Here is a 22,560-nt window from a genome sequence, read left to right as displayed (position 1 = left end):
CTCTTTGGGAAACTGAAAGACTTTCTTCGTGGAACAAGGTTTGAAGATGATGACTTCCTTGTGCATGGCGCCAACCAGTGGTTCCAACAAGTTGGTCCAGAATTTTACCATGCGGGTATACATGTGCTGGTTCAAAGATGGCGTAAGGCAATTGAGAGGGATGGAAATTGTGTGGAGAAATGAAAGTATTGTTCCTAAAAGATGTATATACACACTGTAAAACTTTAAAACATAGAGAATAAAAGATGGATTAAAAAAAAATAGTGTGCATTTCTTTTGGAGTGACCCTCGTAAATGTTCATTTGGTTGCATGGAAATGACTTTTATTGATTCCACAAAGATGGTGGAGCTGTTAAGACACTTTTTATACAGCAAGAGTGGGCTTCAAATACAACAAACACTACCATACAACTCTCTCTCTCTCTCTCTCTCTCTCTTTTTAATGTATTGTAATCTAACCTTACTTTTTACGGAGTCCATGAGTTACATGGAAGTATCCTCTGCCAAGGTTACTAAGGCATAGCCATAGATAAAGTTATGATAATATAGAACATATGTGTCAGTGATGAAGAAGTGTGTTAGCAGCACAGAGAGTTAGCAATTTAAAGGCGAAAATTGTCCATTGGTTGCGTGTTATGACAATCTGTCACAATAACAACAATAAAACCAGAGATAAGCTAGGTACACTGTGTATGCTGCAACTTTATGAGGCTATGTGCAAAATTGTATTAGCTTACATTGATGAGATTGGGACACATATCACATATCTAATCAAGTACAACAAAGTCTTGTAGCATAACAAATTAATAATGTCAGTGCACAGATGAGTGTTTCAGTCTTACACAGTTCTGGATAGCGTGTAGAATTTTCATATGGTCACTTACAATCAAGGGGTAGACAAGAGAGGGAAATGAAATATTCAGACACCCTGTAAACAAGAAATACAATAATGGGTAAAAGCTAACAAAATCCTGTGTCAGAAAAATGTGACATGGTGGTCAGCAGTGATTGTGTGGTTGCTCCATCAAGCAGGACATTGATCATTGCAGCTGTGGGTATGTGATTCTGTGACATATAGTATCAACCGTCACTGGTGATTGCAGATGATATGATGTGTCACAGCTGTCATTTCAACCTGCTATGTCAGCATTGACAGACTTCTTCCCCTGCTTCTGTCCATTTACTATATTTTGCTTGGTGAAATCAGTTATTGTAACAAGCAGAAAAATTTATTTTAAGGTTTGAAGAATGAGCATTTGTTGATGGTTGGCAAACATTATAACATAGTGCAGGTTCTTTCTTTGGTAGTCAGTAGGCTATGGAAAAGTCATTGTTAGTGCAGATTTCCTTGTTACATCAGTGAATAAAACTGCTTGTAAGGTCAGCATTTGACCTTTAAAATGCATACTTGGCAGAATGTCACATCTCATCAAAGTTACTGCTTGAAAAATATTGGGACTGACATTGACCAATATTTACACAAATTACTGTTCATAGATGCCATCATGTCAATGACCTGTGCACTCAGAGGCTAATACTATTTGTCCTAGTAACCTAGTACCACATAAGAGGGTATTTACACACGCACTGAACTTGCAATATGCACATGAAAAAAAAGTAGCATATGGAGTCTGTCTGTCTATTATCACTGAGGGGAATCAGTACAGACATGAAGGTATGCCTGTTTGTTGACATGACAACTCTCTTGCATGATGCCTAGAACCTTATACCTTAAATGAACTGAGATGATGAACTTGGATTTGCACTTGACTCATACAAGAACAAAGAGAGAACTCAGCGTAGAATATGACAGTGCTGATTAATACATAACATATCTTGTTACCATGGAGTGCAGTGTGTGAAGCACTTTTCTACAGTAAATAAACTACAGAAATTGCCAAGCTCCTGTAACAATACCAAATAAACACACCCTATTATTAACATAATAGCTAATTTTTGACTCAGTGAGACCTCATATTAGTGTGTGATTGAAACTTTATTATCTTTCCGTATTGGCCTTTCAAAAATTAGCTTTAAAAATATCAATTTCTCCATAAAGCATTATAAGACACAATGATATTCCCTGATATATTTAATCAGTACATCACCTGTTATAATGTTTGTCCAGCAAACCTTGACACCAGAATATTTTTGGTGCATATTTTGCTCACCATTTATTGCTTATCTTATGATGGCTGTCATATACACAAGCAACTTACAACACACTTTTGTATAGTACAGCAGTAATAGCTGATTTACGGGTATACTCTTTAATTAGATGCAGAACTGGCAACTCATTCCTTCAGAACAAAGTTTTAGTGGGAGAAAGAACAGTAGAAATGTTTTTGAAGGAGAGCAGTTACACTTTCTCTTCATATTATTGATATAATAAAGTCATATTTGACATTAAGCTGGCATAAAGAGACAACATTTCTTTCTTAGGTGTGCGAGCTGGTCTTGTTTAGGATAGGATGACATGTTTAGTAACACACAAAAACAACACCCAACCTTTAGGTGGTAGGTTGCCCAAAGTTGAGATAAGATGGGAGCTCAAGTATAGAATATGTATCTTGATTCTAATTTTAGTTTGAGATTGTGCTGATAGAAATATATTTCATGACAGTGATCGGTGGTAAGTAGTGCGTGAAATGTGCAGTCCTCTTCACAGCAGTTTTATTACAAATTCTGTTTTATGGTAAAACAGTCTGATATTGTTTAGTAAGTTACCAACCCACACTTTTGCACAGCTAAAGTGAAGCAATGAAAATCCTAAATGTTGACTTAAACACCACATTGCTTTAATAAACATGGTTCTGTGGGATGTGGTTTGCCTTTGCTTGCTTATGATCTGAAAATTAACTTAACTAGAAGGTTTTAACTTAACTAGAAGGTTGTAGGGAGACTTACAATTTGAAAGCATATTTGAAATATGGTGCAACTTGGCATTCCTCGCGTATATACATTGGCACAGGTGAATTTGATGTTAAGTGCCAGAAAGGTTCTTAAGAGCAACAAAGGCACCAAACTTCAAATTTTCATTTGCTCTAATGCTTACATCACAACAAAGGAATGTAGACTGGAGTAACTTTATTTGTTTAGCAGAAAAGGAGGACACAATATTAATGTTAAAGAGACCACTACAAATATGAATGTAAGAAATGGAGAACGACTTTGGATTGGATGAGGATGAGAAGGAAAACTGATAGCGTCCTAATTTTTTTTTATATACCAGTACATGCACGTTTACATACTTAAGTGCTTGGCAGAGTGTTCATAGAAACAATTTCATACTAATTTCTTGACTGTTCCACTCTTGAATAGCAAGTGATAAAATGAACACCTAAATCTTTCCATACAAGCTCTGAATTGAAACTTCCTGACAGATTAAAACTGTGTGCCAGACCGAGACTCGAACTCGGGACCTTTGCCTTTCACGGGCAAGTGCTCTACCAACTGAGCTACCCAAGCACGACTCACGACTGGTCCTCACAGCTTCAATACTGCCAGTACCTTGTCTCCTACCTTCCAAACTTTACAGAAGCTCTTCTGTGAAGCTCTGATTTGATTTCCCTTATTTTAAGACAATGGTCATTTTTCCCTGTGCGAGTCAATAAAGTATTTCCAAATTTGGAGGAGAAATTTGTGACAAAAATTTCATGAAAAGACCTCATCACAATGTATGCAGGTACACTGTATATGCTGCAACTTTATGAGGTTATGTGCAAAATTGTATTAGCTTATATTGATGAGATTGGGACACATATCACATATCTAATCAAGTACAACAGAAGTCTTGTAGCATAACACATTAATGATGTCAGTGCACAGATGAGTGTTTCAGTCTTACACAGTTCTGGATAGCGTGTAGAATTTTCATATGGTCACATACAATCGAGGGGTAGACAAGAGAGGGAAATGAAATATTCAGACACCCTGTAGACAAGAAATATAATAATGGGTAAAAGCTAACAAAATCCTGTGTCAGAAAAATGTGACATGGTGGTCAGCAGTGATTGTGTGGTTGCTCCATCAAGCAGGACATTGAACATTGCAGCTGTGGGTATGTGATTCTGTGACATATAGTATCAACCGTCACTGGTGATTGCAGATGATATGATGTGTCACAGCTGTCATTTCAACCTGCTATGTCAGCATTGACAGACTTCTTCCCCTGCTTCTGTCCATTTACTATATTTCGCTTGGTGAAATCAGTTATTGTAACAAGCAGAAAAATTTATTGTAAGGTTTGAAGAATGAGCATTTGTTGATGGTTGGCAAACATTATAACATAATGCAGGTTCTTTCTTTGGTAGTCAGTAGGCTATGGAAAAGTCATTGTTAGTGCAGATTTCCTTGTTACATCAGTGAATAAAACTGCTTGTAAGGTCAGCATTTGACCTTTAAAATGCATACTTGGCAGAATGTCACATCTCATCAAAGTTACTGCTTGAAAAATATTGGGACTGACATTGACCAATATTTACACAAATTACTATTCATAGACGCCATCGTGTCAATGACCTGTGCACTCAGAGGCTAATACTATTTGTCCTAGTAACCTAGTACCACATAAGAGGGAATTTACATACGCACTGAACTAGCAATATGCACATGAAAAAAAAGGTAGCGTATGGAGTCTGTCTGTCTACTATCACTGAGGGGAATCAGTACAGACATGAAGGTATGCTTGTTTGTTGACATGACAACTCTCTTGCATGATGCCTAGAACCTTATACCTTAAAGGTACTGAGATGATGAACTTGGATTTGCAATTGACTCATACAAGAACAAAGAGAGAACTCAGTGTAGAATATGACAGTGCTGATTAATACATAACATATCTTGTTACCATGGAGTGCAATGCACGAAGAACTTTTCTACAGGTGATGCATGGACTGCTACTGTTTAATTTTTCTTTTATAACAATTCCATTCCCTAGTGTATAAAGACATGGAAGCAGTAATATTTAAAATAGTGGCTTGTATGGTGATCTTTGGTCTACCCCTTCAGTTAGACTAATAATCTTTTTCTGTAATGTAAATGATCTCAAACATGCTCACAATTTTCCCAAAATACTGCCCTGTATTTCGATACTGAATGAACATGAGCAAACTGTATGGACCTGGGATTATTATATGATACACAGTTTCTTAGTACTCTTATTATGAAAGGTGTTATGCTCAGTTTTCTGTTTATGTTTTCTATGTATGTATCCCATCTCACATTCCATTGTTTCCACACACTGAAAAATTTCGTAGACTCTGTTTTTTCCATTGTTTGCCCATTTATTTCAGTATGTGGATCAGCTAGTGAAGTATTCTAGGTGCTCAATATCTCCATTGTAACAGTTTTTGCCAGATTTATACTCAACCTGTTTGCTTCAGAGTAGCCTACTATATTCTTTGTGATGACCTTAATGTTTTTTTCAAATGTTACTTTGCTACATACTGTAATTAAGATGCTGGTGTCATCTGGTTATTGATATAGTTTACTGTTGCTACTGTTTAGATTAGATTAGTTTTTCGTTCCATAGATCCGTGCTAAGGAGATCCTCGTTAATGGTATTTTTTTAAAGCTGAAATAACAATACTTATAGTATGAGTATATACAATACATCATTTTTAAGCTGAAATAATGATACTAATGGTATGGGTATATAAAATACATCATTTGTTTCTACTAAAAGAATTGTCAATGGAGTAGAAGGAGTTGACCACTAGTAAGTCTTTCAGACTCCTTTTAAACTGATATTTATTTGTAACTAAATTTTTTATGTGTGCTGGCAAATTATTGAAGATGAGCGTTCCTGAGTAATGGACCCCTTTTTTAACTAAAGTAAATGCTTTTAAGTCCCTGTGCAGATCATTTTTGTTCCTGGTATCGTATGGATGAACTGAGCTGTTTGTTGGGTAAAGAGATATATTATTTAAGACAAATTTCATTAAGGAGTAAATATACTGAGAGGCAGTAGTTAGTACACCCAGTTCTTTGAAGAGGTTTCTACAGGACGTTCGTGAATTTACTCCACAAATAATACATATTACACGCTTTTGGACTCTGAAAAGTTGTGGTTGACTTCTAGAGTTACCCCAAAATATTATACCATATGACATTATGGAATGAAAGTAGGCTAAGTATGCAAGCTTTTTCATTTTTATGTTGCCTATGTCTGCTAACATTCAAATTGCAAATACAGATTTGTTAAGGCATTTCTGCAGTTCTGTGCTGTGCTCCTCCCAACTGAATTTATTATCAAGTTGTAATGCCAGGAATTCAAGACTGTCAACCTCTTCCATCTGCTCTTCTTCATACTTTATGCATATGCTGGGTGGAAAGCTCTTACAGGTTCAGAATTGCATATAGTGAGTCTTTTCGAAGTTTAATGTCAGTGAGTTGGCTGTAAACCATTTATTAATATCCTTGAAAATATCAGTAGCAGATATTTCTAGAACTACACTCAACATACTATTTATTGAAATACTTGTGTCATCTGCAAACAAAACGAACTCTGCTTCTGGCAGTGTTACTGATGAGAGATCATTAGTGTACACAAGAAGAAGCAATGGCCCTAAGATGTATTCTTGTGGGACACCACATGTAATTTCTTCCCATTCTGATGATGACTGATGACTTAATTCACTAGTCCCTTGCACTGACATCCATTGTTTCCTGTTAGCGAGGTATGACTCGATCCATTTTGCAGCACTGCCCGTGACACCATAGAATTCTAATTTATTTAAAAGGATGTTGTGGTTCACACAATCAAATGCCTTTGACAAATCACAGAAAATACCTGCTGCTTGTAATTTGTTATTTAATGAATTAAGTATATTTTCACTGTAGTTGTAAATAGCCTTCTCGGTATCAGAACCCTTCAGAAATCCAAACTGCGTTCTTGATAATATGTTATTTGTGGTCAGATGGTTGAGAAGCTGCCTGTACATTACTTTTTCTAAAATTTTTGAGAATACTGGCAAAAGTGAAATCGGTCTGTAGTTTGATGGTATCTCTTTATCCCCTTTCTTGAATGGAGGCTTAACATCTGCATATTTTAGCCAGTCAGAAAATGTCCCAGTTATAATTGAGACGTTACACAAGTAACTTAGAATTGTACTAAACTCACAAGAACATGCCTTAATTAACTTTGTTGATAATAGATCATTCACATACAGTGAGAGCAGGATTTAACCCAAAATACAGGGTGTTACAAAAAGGTACAGCCAAACTTTCAGGAAACATTCCTCACACATAAAGAAAGAAAAGATGTTATGTGGACATGTGCTCAGAAATGCTTAATTTCCATGTTAGAGCTCATTTTAGTTTCGTCAGTATGTACTGTACTTCCTCGATTCACCACCAGTTGGCCCAATTGAAGGAAGGTAATGTTGACTTCAGTGCTTGTGTTGACATGTGACTCATTGCTCATTGTTCAACACGAACGTGGTTTTGCAGTCAGTGCAATGTTTACAAATGCGGAGTTGGCAGATGCCCATTTGATGTATGGATTAGCAAGGGGCAATAGCCGTGGCGAGGTACGTTTGTATCGAGACAGATTTCCAGAACGAAGGTGTCCCGACAGGCAGACATTCGAAGCAATTGTCGGCGTCTTAGGGAGCACGAAACATTCCAGCCTATGACTCGCGACTGGGGAAGACCTAGAACGACGAGGACACCTGCAATGGACGAGGCAATTCTTTGTGCAGTTGACGATAACCTAATGTCAGCGTCAGAGAAATTGCTGCTGTACAAGGTAACATTGACCACGTCACTCTATGGAGGGTGTTACTGGAGAACCAGTTGTTTCCGTACCATGTACAGCATGTGCAGGCACTATCAGCAGCTAATTGGCCTCCACGGGTACACTTCTGCGAATGGTTCATCCAACAATGTGTCAATCCTCATTTCAGTGCATATGTTCTCTTTACAGATGAGGCTCCAGTCGAACGTGATCAAATTATAATTTTCACAACCAACATGTGTGGGCTGATGAGAATCCGCACGCAATTGTGCAATCACATCATCAACATAGATTTTCTGTGAATGTTTGGGCAGGCACTCGGGATACTCTACCTGTGCTGCTAGAACATGTGCCTTTACAAGTACGACACAACATGTGGTTCATGCACTATGGAGCTCCTGCACAATTCAGTTGAAGTGTTCGTACGCTTCTCAACAACAGATTTGGTGACCGATGGATTGGTAGAGGTGGACCAATTCCATGGCCTCCATGCTCTCCTGACCTCAACCCTCCTGATTTTCATTTACGGGGGCATTTGAAAGCTCTTGTCTATGCAACCCCGGTACCAAATGTAGAGAGTCTTTGTGCTCGTATTGTGGACGGCTGTGATGCAATACGCCATTCTCCTGGGCTGCATCAGCACATCAGGGATACCATGCGACGGAGGGTGGGTCCATGTATCCTCACTAACGGAGGACATTTTGAACATTTTCTGTAACAAAGTGTTTGAAGTCACGCTGGTACGTTCTGTTGCTGTGTGTTTCCATTCCATGATTACTGTGATTTGAAGAGAAGTAATAAAATGAGCTCTAACATGGAAAGTAGCGTTTCTGGACACATGTCCACATAACATATTTTCTTTCTTTGTGTGTGAGGAATGTTTCCTGAAAGTTTGGCGTACCTTTTTGTAACACCCTGTAGAACCTTCAGAAACTCCATGATTCACTGCTAATAAATCTGACTGATGGGTACTGACTGCACCAGTCACTTAATGTGTCATTTATGTGAGCTGTTGTCTTTCACTGTGGTATGAATTAATCCAGTTATGTGCTGTTCCTCTAATACTCTAATTCTGAATCTTACAAAGTAATTTATCATGATTGATTTTATGAAATACTTTAGATTAGTTTAGGAATATGCTCAGGGCAGCATTTCAAACAGAAAAGAAAAATTACTTATTTTGATTGAGTGATTTTTCCTAAAACCGCATTGTGATGCTATTATTATATTACATTTTATTTATTAGGCAGTCTTTTTTTTTAAAAAAAAATGTTTCTCAGAATTTTTGAAAACACAAGTCAATGGAGAAAAAGCTGTAGTATGGAAACTCTTCTTGGTTTCCTTTTTTGTGTAGTGGTTTTACTGCAGCAATTTTTAAGCAGGCTGGAAAGTTTCCACATGTGAAGAACAGGTCTACAAGTTAGGTCAGTGGTACAGAGATTTAAGGCCACACCCTTTTTGTGACAAAATCTGGGATGTTATCTATTCCTGCTGAGTGTTTTGATTTTAGAAGCTTGATTTCTTGCTATACTTCTTGTATATTAGTTGGTATGAGAAATATTGTGATGTCTCTCTGATAAAGTTTCGATGTCATTTGTATGGAATGTATAAGAGTGACATTTTCTCAACGAGTTTTCCTGTCATATCCACAAAATAACTTTTAAACACGTTAACTACATCCTGGATATAAAATGTAGACTGGCAATGGCAAGGAAAGAGTTTCTGAAGAAGAGAAATTTGTTAACATTGAGTTTGGATTTAAATGTTATGAAGTCATTTCTGAAAGTATTTGTATGGAGTGTAGCCATGTATGGAAGTGAAACTTGGACGATAAATATTTTAAACAAGAAGAGAATATAAGCTTTTGAAATGTGGTGCTACAGAAGGATGCTGAAGATTAGATGGGTAGATCACATAACTAATGAGGAGGTATTGAACAGAATTGGAGAGAAGAGAAATTTGTGGCACAACTTGACTAGAAAAAGGGATCGGTTGGTAGGGCATATTCTGAGGCACCAAGGGATCACCAATTTAGTATTGGAAGGCAGTGTGGAGGGTAAAAATCATAGAGGGAGACCAAGAGATGAATACACTAAGCAGATTCAGAAGGATGTAGGTTGCAGTAGGTACCGGGAGATGAAGAAGCTTGCACAGGATAGAGTAGCATGGAGAGCTGCATCAAACCAGTCTCTGGACTGAAGACCACAACAACAACAACAACTACATCCTTCAGTTTGGTGATAGTTCGTGAACTCTTATTGAACTGTATATTATTAATTTTAATTTTGTTGCTTCCTGTTTCTTTTTTTTTTTTTACAACATTACAAACAGCATTTTTAATTTTATTGGATGCACTTCTTATGTCCCTGTCATTTTCCATCATTTTGGCACTCTTTTTACTTTCCTAAGTATTGTTTTATAGTTGTTAAAATATGTATCAAATTCAGATGTTGTGGGACACATGTTATGCATTCTGAAAAGACTTTATTCGTAGCTGTAGTACTGCAGCTGCAGAATATTTCAACAGTGAAAAAAGTCAGTTGTTATCTGCTTAAGAAAAGCTTTATTTGGTTCATTTTACCAGTTCTGGCAGTTTAACGTGCCATCTTCAGAAATTAAATTGACTCAAATCATTGGTAAGCCTACATCAAAATAAGAATTGTGCGGTAGTGTCCTACAAAGGATTGGCAAAAAGTACATAGATGAAGCAAGCATGTTAAAACAAATGTACAAGGTTTAAATGGTATAAATAAAACAGGTTTGTTAAAACAGATGTAAAATTGTCAAGCTTAAGAGCCACAAAATTTGTTTGCCATTGAATCAAAAAAATAGAGTAACATCTCTAAAAATATATGATATGTGCAATGAGTGGTGAACAATTAATTGTTAATTGTTTGCTACCGATTTTTATCTCTGACTTCATCTTTTGCACGCAAGACTGGCTGCCTTTACTACTTTAGATGAGCCACCACCTTCAGGTGATTGCACCCTATGCTCTTCATGGCATGTGGAAGGATCCATTTCAACCTTAGATGACTTTTTCACAGCACACACAGAGTGTACACTGGATTTCTTCTGCTGCTTGGCACCGATATCCCTAAGCGGCTGCATCACATGCCTACATGACGAACATTGCAGCTCCCAAAACTACCAAAAATCCTTTCCTCTGTGTATGCCTGAACCTTCAGGTCAGGTGGCTTCCTCTGAAAGAGGGTAAATTACAGCATCTGGCTCAGGATCTTTATCAGCCATAGATATCTCCTGAAATCTGTCAGCCAAACTGGGAAGGATGTATGATCAGATCTCAGAAAGCTTTTTGATGCCCTTGAACCTTGAAATGATCTCCCACTCGACCATAGATGAGACATCAATCTTAATGCGGGCAATAACTGAGCAAACCATAGCAGTGGACCAATTGAGGTACACATAGGACTTGCTGGACATCCCTTGGATCCCCATATATGGCCCCTACAGTGATGTCCATTGGTGACAGTTTCAAGCTGCATGACCAAAGATAGCAACTCCTTGAGATGCGAGTGAAGGTACTCCAAATCAGCTCAAATACAAAAACAACACTCACAGATGCTATCCACGTGATGGTAGTAACCAAAGTGTTTAGTGTTTCAAGAGGCACAGTATTGCAGCTTTATCAAACAAACAGGGAAAGCAGAGAAACATAATCTTCTAAATCACAGCATGGATAAAAGTGTGTGTTGAGTAATCATGACAAACAGTCATATCCATGATGAAAATCTGCACCAAACAAATACACAAAAAAGTCAGGATTAAACTACAAAGGAAACAGACAAATCTAAATAATAAACTTGCTCCTAAATAGAAATTCATGATATAATGCACAACAAATGATCTATCCTCATGATGCTGCTTGAAAGGAGCTTGGTACTTGACAGCTGGTATCAAAGGTCATTGACCTTATCAAAACAAGTGGCATTGGTGCTACAGACAGCGTAAATCTATTCTGTACAGTTATTAAAAGCCTTGTAAATATGCAAACAAGTAAGAAATTTAATTGTAAACTACAAAAGCACATAGAGAAAGGAGAAAGCTAAATAAATAACTTTATTCTACTTAGCTAATCATAATATAATGTACAAACAAGTAATCTATGCTCCTGGTGCTGCTTGGATGGAGGATGTTGTGGGTTTCACATTGATTATTGTCAGTGGTAGGAGCAACCTGATAGGCTTGTCTCACAACATACTGCACTAGATATTGTGGAATGGCATCTGTGTAATGGCAATAGTGCAGAAATTCAGTGTCCAGAGTTTCATCTGATAACATTTGTAGGTTTCTTTAACAATGACTTGATACTATCATTACAGCTGTCCATGAAAAATAAATTTTATGTAGGTATGTGTGTGTGTGTGTGTGTGTGTGTGTGTTGTGTGTGTGTGTGTGTGTGTGTGTGTGTGTGTGTGTGTGAGAGAGAGAGAGAGAGAGAGAGAGAGAGAGAGAGAGAGTGAAAAAAGTGAATGCAAGGTGGTGTAATTTTTGGAGCTATTTATGTGTCCACACACAACATACCAATCATCTGTGTTGAGGAGCAACATACCAATCATCTGTGTTGAGGAGATGAGGGTTTGTTTACTTCGGTGCCTTCTCTGCTATGTGCTATTTATACTTACATTACATGCATTCTGGATAATGAACTGCAACTGTAATTTAAATTTGTGGTTTTGGTCCAGTATACAGGGGTTGGACAAAAATATGGAACATCATGAGAAATGCATGCTTGAACATAAATGCTAGACAAGCCTGCAGTTGGTGAATGCTTTCATAACCAGGGTAGCCGATGTGTCAGATATTTCAAGAAACACTATATTGAAGATTTAGACAGAATACAGGAAAAGCTGAAAAACATCACCCATACACTTGAAATTCAGATGAAAGTGTCTATTGAGAGATTGTGACAAATGGACATTGAAGATTATCGTGCAGAAAAATAAGAGGACAACAGCTGCCAAAGTCACTGCAGAACTGAATGTTGCACTTGCGAGCCCTGTCAGCACCAAAACACAAAGGAGCTCCATAACTAGGGCATTGCAGGGCAATCTGGAATTCCAAAACCACTAATCAGTGATGCAAATGCCCGTAACAGGAAAAATGGCTCTGAAGCAATAAAATCTGGACAGTGGACTAATGGAAGAAAGTCATTTGGTTGACTGAGTCTTATCACACTGTTTCCAACTTCTGCCTAATTTTATGTCCCATGAATGAAACATGTCAGGGATTGGTGATTATCTGGGCAGCCATATCATAGTATTCCATAGAAGCTCACTTTATTGCCAAGGATTATGTGACCATTTTGACTGATTAGGTCCATCCATTGGTACAATGTTTATTCCCCAGTGGTGATGCTCTGTTCCATGATGACAGGGCCCGTGTTCACGCAGCTCGCATAGCCCAGGACTGGTTTGTAAGCATGCGGATGAATTTTCCCATCTCTCCTTGTCACCCAGTCACCAGATCACAATATTAATGCGCTTTTATAGTCTACTTTTGAGAGAAGGAACCACCAGTGAAATTACTTCATGTACTTGCATGAGAGAAAAATACTATATCCAGTATGTTTCAGACAATTTGTTTTTCTGTTTTTCAGTAAATATTAGAAAGTGGTGAAATCAGAATCATAGTTTTTAAGCTGAGTGTTCCATCTTTGGCCATAATCTGTGTCTGTTTTATGATTTCAATAATAAAGTAATTACAGGTACTGCGAGAACGGGATGCCCAAGTAAAATTCAACAAGCAGTTGAAGGAAGATGAAGCGCAAAGAGAAACTGTTTATGCTGTTAAAATTAAAGAAGATGCTGAATTATTACACCGAGAAAAGTTAGATGAAATTGCAAAGAAGATATGCAAGTGTAGAAAATATAAAATGGAAATAAAGCAACAGTAAGAACAATTTTGCATGGTTCTTGGCATAGAATACCTTTTAATCTTTTCACACATTGGTAAATGACTAAATTTTGTGAATCATTGCTCCTAATGAAATTTTGGATGTAGTCACTGTTACAGCTGACATTAATTCACTGTGCAGATTGATTGGATTTTCAACAGTTCATTAAGAGGTAAAAATAACAAATATAACGATAACAGAAATTCAAAAATTGGAGTACTGAATAAAACTGAGCACAGGAAAACGCATGCAGATGTATGATATTTGCTTCTATCTACCTTTTGCAGATGTGGACACACATCAAAAACAAGCACGCTGGACGCTCATGCAGATGCCCACGTGCATGCATCCCCACACATATGCACATGGGTGCATCCATGTGCACCCCTCTCCCCTTTCACACACACACAATTTGAGTTAGTGGTTATCCAGGCAGATAAATGGTGGAGAGAGAGGAAATCATCACACAGGGGAGGAGGACAACGGGCCAAGTAAGGAGGAGTGGGAAGCTATTGGAAGAAGGAAAGGAGGTGGCAGATTATACACTACTGGCCATTAAAATTGCTACACCATGAAGATGACGTGCTACAGATGCAAAATTTAACCAACAGGAAGAAGATACTGTGATATGCAAATGATTAGCTTTTCAGAGCATTGACACAAGGTTGGCGCCGGAGGCAACACCTACAATGTGCTGACATGAGGAAAGTTTCCAACTGATTTCTCATACATAAACAGCAGTTGACTGGCGTTGCCTGCTGAAACGTTGTTGTGATGCCTTGTGTAAGGAGGAGAAATGCATACCATCACGTTTCCGACTTTGATAAAGGTCGGATTGTAGCCTATCACAATTGCGGTTTATCGTATCGGGACATGGCTGCTCACGTTGGTCGAGATCCAATGACTGTTAGCAGAATATGGGTTTGGTGGGTTTTGGGGGGGGGGGGGGGAATACGGAATGCCGTGCAGTATTCCAATGGCCTCAGATCACTAGCAGTCCAGATGACAGGCATCTTATCTGCATGGCTGTAACGGATCGTGTAGCCATGTCTAAATCCCTGAGTCAACAGATGGGGACGTTTGCAAGGCAACAATCATCTGCACGAACAGTTCAACGATGTTTGCAGCAGCATGGACTATCAGCTCTGAGACCATGGCTGCCATTACCCTTGACACTGCATCACAGACAGGAGTGCCTGCGATGGTGTACTCAATGATGAACCTGGATGCATGAATGGCAAAATGTTATTTTTTTTTATGAACCCAGGTTCTGTTTACAGCATCATGATGGTCGCATCTGTGTTTGACGACATCGTGGTTAATGCATGTTGGAAGTGTGTTTTTGTCATTGCCATACTGGTGTATCACCCGGCGTGATGGTATGGGGAGCCATTGGTTACAAGTCTTTTTTTCGCATTGATGGCACTTTGAACAGTGGACATTACATTTCAGATGTGTTGCAACCTGGGGCTCTACCCTTCAAACAATCCCTGCGAAACCCTACATTTCTGCAGAATAATGCACGACCGCATGTTGCAGGTCCTGTATGGGCCTTTCTGGATACAGAAAATGTTCAACTGCTGCCCTGGCCAGCACATTCTCCAGATCTCTCACCAACTGAAAGCATCTGGTCAATGGTGGCCAAGCATCTGGCTTGTCACAATACACCAGTCGCTACTCTTGATAAACTGTGGTATTGGGTTGAAGCTGCATGGGTAGCTGAACCTGTACACACCGTCCAAGCTCTGTTTGACTCAATGCCCAGGCCGTTATTATGGCCAGAGGTGGTTGTTCTGGGTACTGATTTCTCAGGATCTATGCACCCAAACTGTGTGAAAATATAATCAGATGTCAGTTCTAGTATAATATATTTGTCCAACGAATGCCCATTTATCATCTGCATTTCTTCTTGGTGTAGCAATTTTAATGGCTAGTAGTGTATATATGTATGAGAATGAGATTGGGAAAAAGTGAGTCCAGTGTTGGAATGGAAAAAAACTGAAGTGCAAAATGACAAGCAAAAATAATAAGGTCAAGCAGTGGGAAGGGCATTAAGTACAGAGAAGGGAAGATGAGAACTAGTGGAGGTTAGGGCCAGGGAGCTTGCAGAAACTGAGAATGTACCAGAGTGATGATATCACCTTTCTGCATCGTTCAGAATAGGGGGGAGGGTGATGGCCATTATGGCAGAGATGTTGAAATAGCTGTTAAAGCCATACTGTTGACTATTCATCAAACATTTATAGTTATCCACAGTTGTATGGTGGCCACTCATTCAGTTAGGTAGCTGGTTAATTGCTGTATTCACATAGAATGGTGCACAGTAGTCAGGTTGTAAATGGTAGAGAAAGTGTCTGTTTTAATATGTAGCCCTACTTAAGGAAAGACAGAAAATACTTGTTATTGGATTGTAGTAAGAATTCCTAAGTGGATATATGGACAGGTTGTCCACAGAGAAAATACTTGCACAATGACATATTGAGAGTAGGAATGGTTTCGAGACAGGCTATGATATTGCAGAGTTGGGTAACAGAGGAGCATTTTTAGGGATGAGGTTAATATTTTCACCAGTATATTTCTCATCTTAGATAACGGAGAGAGGCAGTTGAAGTTGTGATGAATGGTGTGTTTGAGTATCTGAACAGTGACCAAGGCTCTTCCAGTTCAACTCAGGCAGGTGTCTGAAGCCAGGTCTCAGACAGCAAACAGTTTTAGCCTGTTGCTTGTGCTGTGTCTATTGATTCAAATCTGATACATATGTGGCGTCGACACATGGATCGATACGCCAAAACATGATACGTGTATAGTATCTTCGATTGATGTTCTTTGTAGGTTGACTTCCGGGAATCAGTTCCCATCTGTACCCCGTGCTGTACAGTTGATTATGAATAAAGTATTGTGATAGGAAGCGAGAGATGTGGTTATTACCTTCCCACCCTTGCGCTTTCCTCACATAGGTAATTTTGTATGCTCATTTAGGCATAAATATTGTGGTTTTAATTTTTAAATTTCTAAAATATGTAAAGAAACATTGTTTACAATTAGCCTGTACTACCATATATCATAAATCATTCAATTTTTTTTTTTCTTCTTCAACCTAGGAAGACAAGGAGTGTGACAGTTCTCAGCACTTTAGGTCACTGAATTTGTGTTTATCTGTATTCTTCTTTTCTGTATTTATTAATTTACTTAGAAGATTACCAAATTATTTTCTCATCTTTGAGTGATTCTTTTGTTTTCACTTTTGTACTCAGTTTGATGATAAAATTTTATTTCCTTGTTTACATATTTATTATAAATTATTTCATCTCATTTAGTTTTTTCTTGCAGAATATAGTAATATTGTGTGATTAAAGATGAAGAAATGTAGAAAAGACTGCAGGAATATTATTATATGTGTGCAGTATTGATGTTTTCAAAAATGTAAAAATGTACTGTACTAGTTCACAATATTACATTATGTCTGTATTTAATTCACAGAATTGAAGAAAATGAACAAAGAAGAGAAGAAGACCAGATAGGAGAGAAGGAAGAGTTAAAAGCTATAATCAGAGATGTTAAGATTGCAGAAGCTAAACATAAAGAACAGGTAACTCATGTTTTGTATGTGGCAGAATATTCATTTATTGATATTCTTTAAAGATTTATTTCCTAGTTGTTCTATAATGGTAGTAAAGTCACAATTTTTAGTGGAATGGTAATACATCATAATTACCTGAGCATGTCTTTGTGGATGGGCATTATTGTTCATTATGAGGGTGTCTATATCAACTATGCCTTGGAAAATTTGTAGATGAGGTTACAGTATGTCATCTCTTTACTTGCAGACATCAGTGTGATTTATCTAATGACTAAGAAAGAAGTGAACTCTTGAAACTTTCTGAAAAGCTAAGACTGTGTACCAGACTGGCGTTTGAACCTGGGAACTATACCTTTTGCACCCAAGTGCTCCACCAACTGAGTTATCCAAGCATGATTCATGACCCAGCCTCATCTTCTACCTTCTCAGCTTCACACTTTGAGACCAGTGTTCCAGGTTCAAGTCTCAGTCTGGCACACAGTTTTAATCCACGAGGAAGTTTCAAATCACAGCATGTTGCACCAGAGTGTAAAAATTCATTCTGATAACAATCCCATAGCCTGAGGCTAATCCATATTTGCACAGTATCCTTTTGTTTTCCAAAGGTTCTATTCTTGCAAGGTATGCAGGAAACTTCTGCGAAGTCTGGGAGGTGGGAGATGAGATTCTGGTAGAAGTAAGGGTTTGAGCACAGGTTGTGAGTTATGTTTGAGAAACTCAGTTAGTAGAGCATTTGCCCAGAAAAGTAGTAGTCCCGGGGTCAAGTCTGAGTCTGGCACATACTTTGAACCTGCCAGGAAATTTAAAATCCCTCTCCAGTTTCAGTTGGGAAGCAGAATATATTTATGTGCAAGTAGAATTTGATACCTCTACCTTCTATTTTGCCTCCAAGATATAAACATGCTGGGTGAGCGAATCCATTGGAACACTCACAGTTCCCCATTAAGCATTACTTTCAAAACATTTCAAATATTTTGAAGATATCATATTATTGCTTATCAGTTGTATAGACTTTAATTTGAAACAGTGTCCTTACACATTAGTCTGAAACTGAGATGGTATGTGATATTTTCAGTAGGGAAGGTAAGAGTTCAAACTAAATAAACTAATTAGTACTCAACTTTATCTGATGACAGCTGTAGAAATTGTAATCATCATCTATAGTCAGGATGGCATAAGATGATCCTTGGTGCTTCGTAGCACTATTGCCAGCTTTCAACTGAGAAGCACTAACCGCTGCAGGTGTAGACAGTGGCCATCCACAGAGTCATGACAACACTGAGGTGTTGCCATACAGACATATGTACAATCATGTTATGTTGTTGGTTGAGGTAGACCTGTGAAGCTTCCACATCCAGCCCACTGCAGTTGTCAGTGATCAACTTACACTGACTCAACTATAGTATATCTCGAGTTGTTACCCAGTATGAATGCAACAATAGTTGTTTGACTCTTGTAATTTATTGTTCTTTTCCATAATGTCATCATATAACTTCACAAAATTATACCCATTACAATGCAGACATTCAGGACATGACGAATGAACAAATGTCACAAAATTTCAAAATGGTTACATATACTTTGACAGAAAATAATTTCATGATTCAAAGGTCTCGCAAGAAGTAGCAGTGGAATGACTGACTTTCATGTTGCATTTTTGAAATATAATTAACAACTGCGAGAGCTGCGATACAAGTGGCACATTGTTTCCACTTACGTGGGTTTGTTTTTGATGGTAGAACATATCGGAAGAACAATGTTCTGGAATCTTTTACAAGTTGCAAAATGAAAGTGAATTAATTTTTGTCTATTTTCTGAGATTACAATTTAAATGTGATCATACAGTGGACTTCAAATTTGGTTTAATTTCAACCTTACTCTCAAACTTTTGGAGTCTATACCTGTGCATTCTTTGTTTATATTACAATTTTGAGTTATTTTTCTTTAAACAAATTTCTGACAGAACAGATTCATTAGATTCAGGAGGTATGTGATTAAGTAGTGAACATAAAACTGTGATCAGAATCATAAATTAAGTTTTCAGTACCACTCAATCTCCCTCTAAGTGTACAAAAGAGAAATCAAGTGTTAACTGCATCAGTATTTTCTATTTTTGCTTATTATTGTTCTTTACTGTTTTAAAAGAAATGATGGAATGACAAATTTTATTCATGAAATACTGTGTTTATGTATTGTGCTAGTCCATGCCTTGTAAAAATCCTCACATTAATTACTGTCAGGTTAAAGTAATATTGAACAGTACAGTGCTGAAGGTACTGTGTGATTCAACAATAAAAATGTATTCTGGATTGCAGCTCTGAAATTGTATGAAATAGCACAAAACAAAGATGGTACCAGTCTGTTCACATTGACAAAATGGTGACCCATAAATAGGTTGGTTTACAAGGGGGCCATCCTGATACCCATGGCTGTTCCCTTTAATTGTTGGTATGTCTGGCCTTTGAAAGTGAAGAAGTTGTGAGTCAGGATGAAGCTGGCTAAGGTAATGAGGAAAGAGGTTTTAGGTAGGGTCGCAGGTGATCGGCGTGAAAGGAAAGCCCGCTCGTACGCCAACCTATTTATGGGTCGCTTAGAGGAAGCCTTCTTGGTTACCCAGGCCTGCCAACCCAAAGTTCAGTACAGATTTATTGATGACATCTTCATGATCTGGACTCACAGTGAAGAAGAACTCCAGAATTTCCTCTCCAACCTCAACTCCTTTGGCTCCATCAGATTCACCTCATCCTACTCCAAATCCCATGCCACTTTCCTTGACGTTGACCTCCATCTGTCCAATGGTCAGCTTCACACATCCGTCCACATCAAACCCACCAACCAGCAACAGTACCTCCATTATGACAGCTGCCACCCATTCCATATCAAACGGTCCCTTCCCTACAGCCTAGGTCTTCGTGGCAAACGAATCTGCTCCAGTCCTGAATCCCTGAACCATTACACCAACAACCTGAAAACAGCTTTCACATCCCGCAACTACACTCCCGACCTGGTACAGAAGCAAATAACCAGAGCCACTTCCTCATCCCCTCAAACCCAGAACCTTCCACACAAGAACCCCAAAAGTGCCCCATTTGTGACAGGATACTTTCTGGGACTGGATCAGACTCTGAATGTGGCTCTCCAGCAGGGATACGACTTCCTCAAATCCTGCCCTGAAATTAGATCCATCCTTCATGAAATCCTCTCCACTCCACCAAGACTGTCTTTCCGCCGTCCACCTAACCTTCGTAACCTCTTGGTTCATCCCTATGAAATCCCCAAACGACCTTCCGTACCCTCTGGCTCCTACCCTTGTAACCGCCCCCGGTGTAAAACCTGTCCCATGCACCCTCCCACCACCACCTACTCCAGTCCTGTAACCCGGAAGGTGTACACGATCAAAGGCAGAGCCACGTGTGAAAGCACCCACATGATTTACTAACTAACCTGCCTACACTGTGAAGCTCTCTATGTGAGAATGACCAGCAACAAACTGTCCATTCACATGAATGGACACAGGCAGACAGTGTTTGTTGGTAATGAGGATCACCCTGTGGTTAAACATGCTTTGGTGCACTGCCAGCACATCTTGGCACAGTGTTACACCATCCGGGCTATCTGGATACTTCCCACCAACACCAACCTATCAGAACTCCGGAGATGGGAACTTGCCCTTCAATATATCCTCTCTTTCCGTTACCCACCAGGCCTCAACCTCCATTAATTTCAAGTTGCCGCCACTCATACCTCACCTGTCATTCAACAACATCTTTGCCTCTGTACTTCCGCCTCGACTGACATCTCTGCCCAAACTCTTTGCCTTTAAATATATCTGCTTGTGTCTGTATATGTGCAGATGGATGTGTGTGTGTGTGTGTGTGTGTGTGTGTGTGTGTGTGTGTGTGTGTGCAAGTGTATACCTGTCCTTTTCTCCCCCTAAGGTAAGTCTTTCCGCTCACGAGATTGGAATGACTCCTTACCCTCTCCCTTAAAACCCACATCCTTTCGTCTTTCACTCTCCTTCCCTCTTTCCTGATGAAGCAACCTTAGGTTGCAAAAGCTCGAGAATTGTGTGTTTGTTTGTGTGTCTATCAACATACCAATGCTTTTATTTGGTAAGTTACATCATCTTTGTTTTTAGATATATTTTTCCCACATGGAATGTTTCCCTATAACACACACACAGAATTTGAGCTTTCGCAACCAGCGGCTGCTTCATCAGGAAAAGGAAAGATGAAAGGATGTGGGTTTTAAGGGAGAGGGTAAGGAGTCATTCCAATACCGGGAGCGGAAAGACTTACCTTAGGGGGAAAAAAGGATAGGTATATACTCCCGCACACACACACACACACACACACACACACGCATATCCATCCATACACACACAGACACAAGCAGACATATTTAAAGGCAAAGAGTATGGGCAGAGATGTATGGATGGATATGCGCGTGTGTGTGTGTGTGTGTGTGTGCGAGTGTACACCTGTCCTTTTTTCCCCCTAAGGGAAGTCTTTCCGCTCCCGGGATTGGAATGACTCCTTACCCTCTCCCTTAAAACCTACATCCTTTCATCTTTCCTGTTCCTTCCCTCTTTCCCGACGAAGCAGCCGCTGGTTGCAAAAGCTCAAATTCTGTGCGTGTGTTTGTGTGTTTATTCATTGTGCCTATCTACCGGCACTTTCCCGCTTGGTAAGTCTTGGAATCTTTGTTTTTAATATATTTTTCCCATGTGGAAGTTTCTTTCTATTTTATATATATATATATATATATATATATATATATATATATATATATATATATATATATATTAAAAACAAAGATTCCAAGACTTACTTATATATATATATATATATATATATATATATATATATATATATATATATATTAAAAACAAAGATTCCAAGACTTACCAAGCGGGAAAGCGCCGGTAGATAGGCACAATAAATAAAACACACACACAGAATTTCTAGCTTTCGCAACCGATGGTTGCTTCTTCAGGAAAGAGGGAAGGAGAGGGAAAGACGAAAGGATGTGGGTTTTGAGGGAGAGGGTAAGGAGTCATTCCAATCTCGGGAGCGGAAAGACTTCCCTTAGGGGGAAAAAAGGACAGGTGTACACTCGCACACACACACACACACACATATCCATCCGCACATACACAGACACATGCAGACATTTGTAAAAGCAAAATGTGCTAGAGTGCTGCTCCCCATACAGTAGAGATGTTGTGTCATAGATAGGCACAACAAAAATACTGTCAAACATGCAAGCTTTCAGCCAGAAAGGCCTTCTTCCAAAATAGACAACAAACACACATATAACCATTGT

General features: G+C 38.7%; 1 protein-coding gene across 1 annotated transcript in view; it reads left to right on the top strand.

Annotated features, from left to right (window-relative positions):
* The window catches only part of LOC126320020 (protein CFAP210), a 151,635-nt gene that overhangs the window by 34,635 nt on the left and 94,440 nt on the right, over positions 1-22,560 (top strand). The window contains exons 3-4 of the mRNA XM_049993746.1: positions 13,467-13,651; positions 17,136-17,244. Coding sequence (XP_049849703.1) covers positions 13,467-13,651; positions 17,136-17,244 — 294 coding nt within the window. The remainder of the gene's footprint in view (positions 1-13,466; positions 13,652-17,135; positions 17,245-22,560) is intronic.

Source organism: Schistocerca gregaria, chromosome 2, assembly GCF_023897955.1.
Source record: "Schistocerca gregaria isolate iqSchGreg1 chromosome 2, iqSchGreg1.2, whole genome shotgun sequence".
Lineage (NCBI taxonomy): Eukaryota > Metazoa > Arthropoda > Insecta > Orthoptera > Acrididae > Schistocerca > Schistocerca gregaria.
Note: the sequence above shows the minus strand (reverse complement) of the source record. Positions and strands in the feature narration are given on the sequence as shown.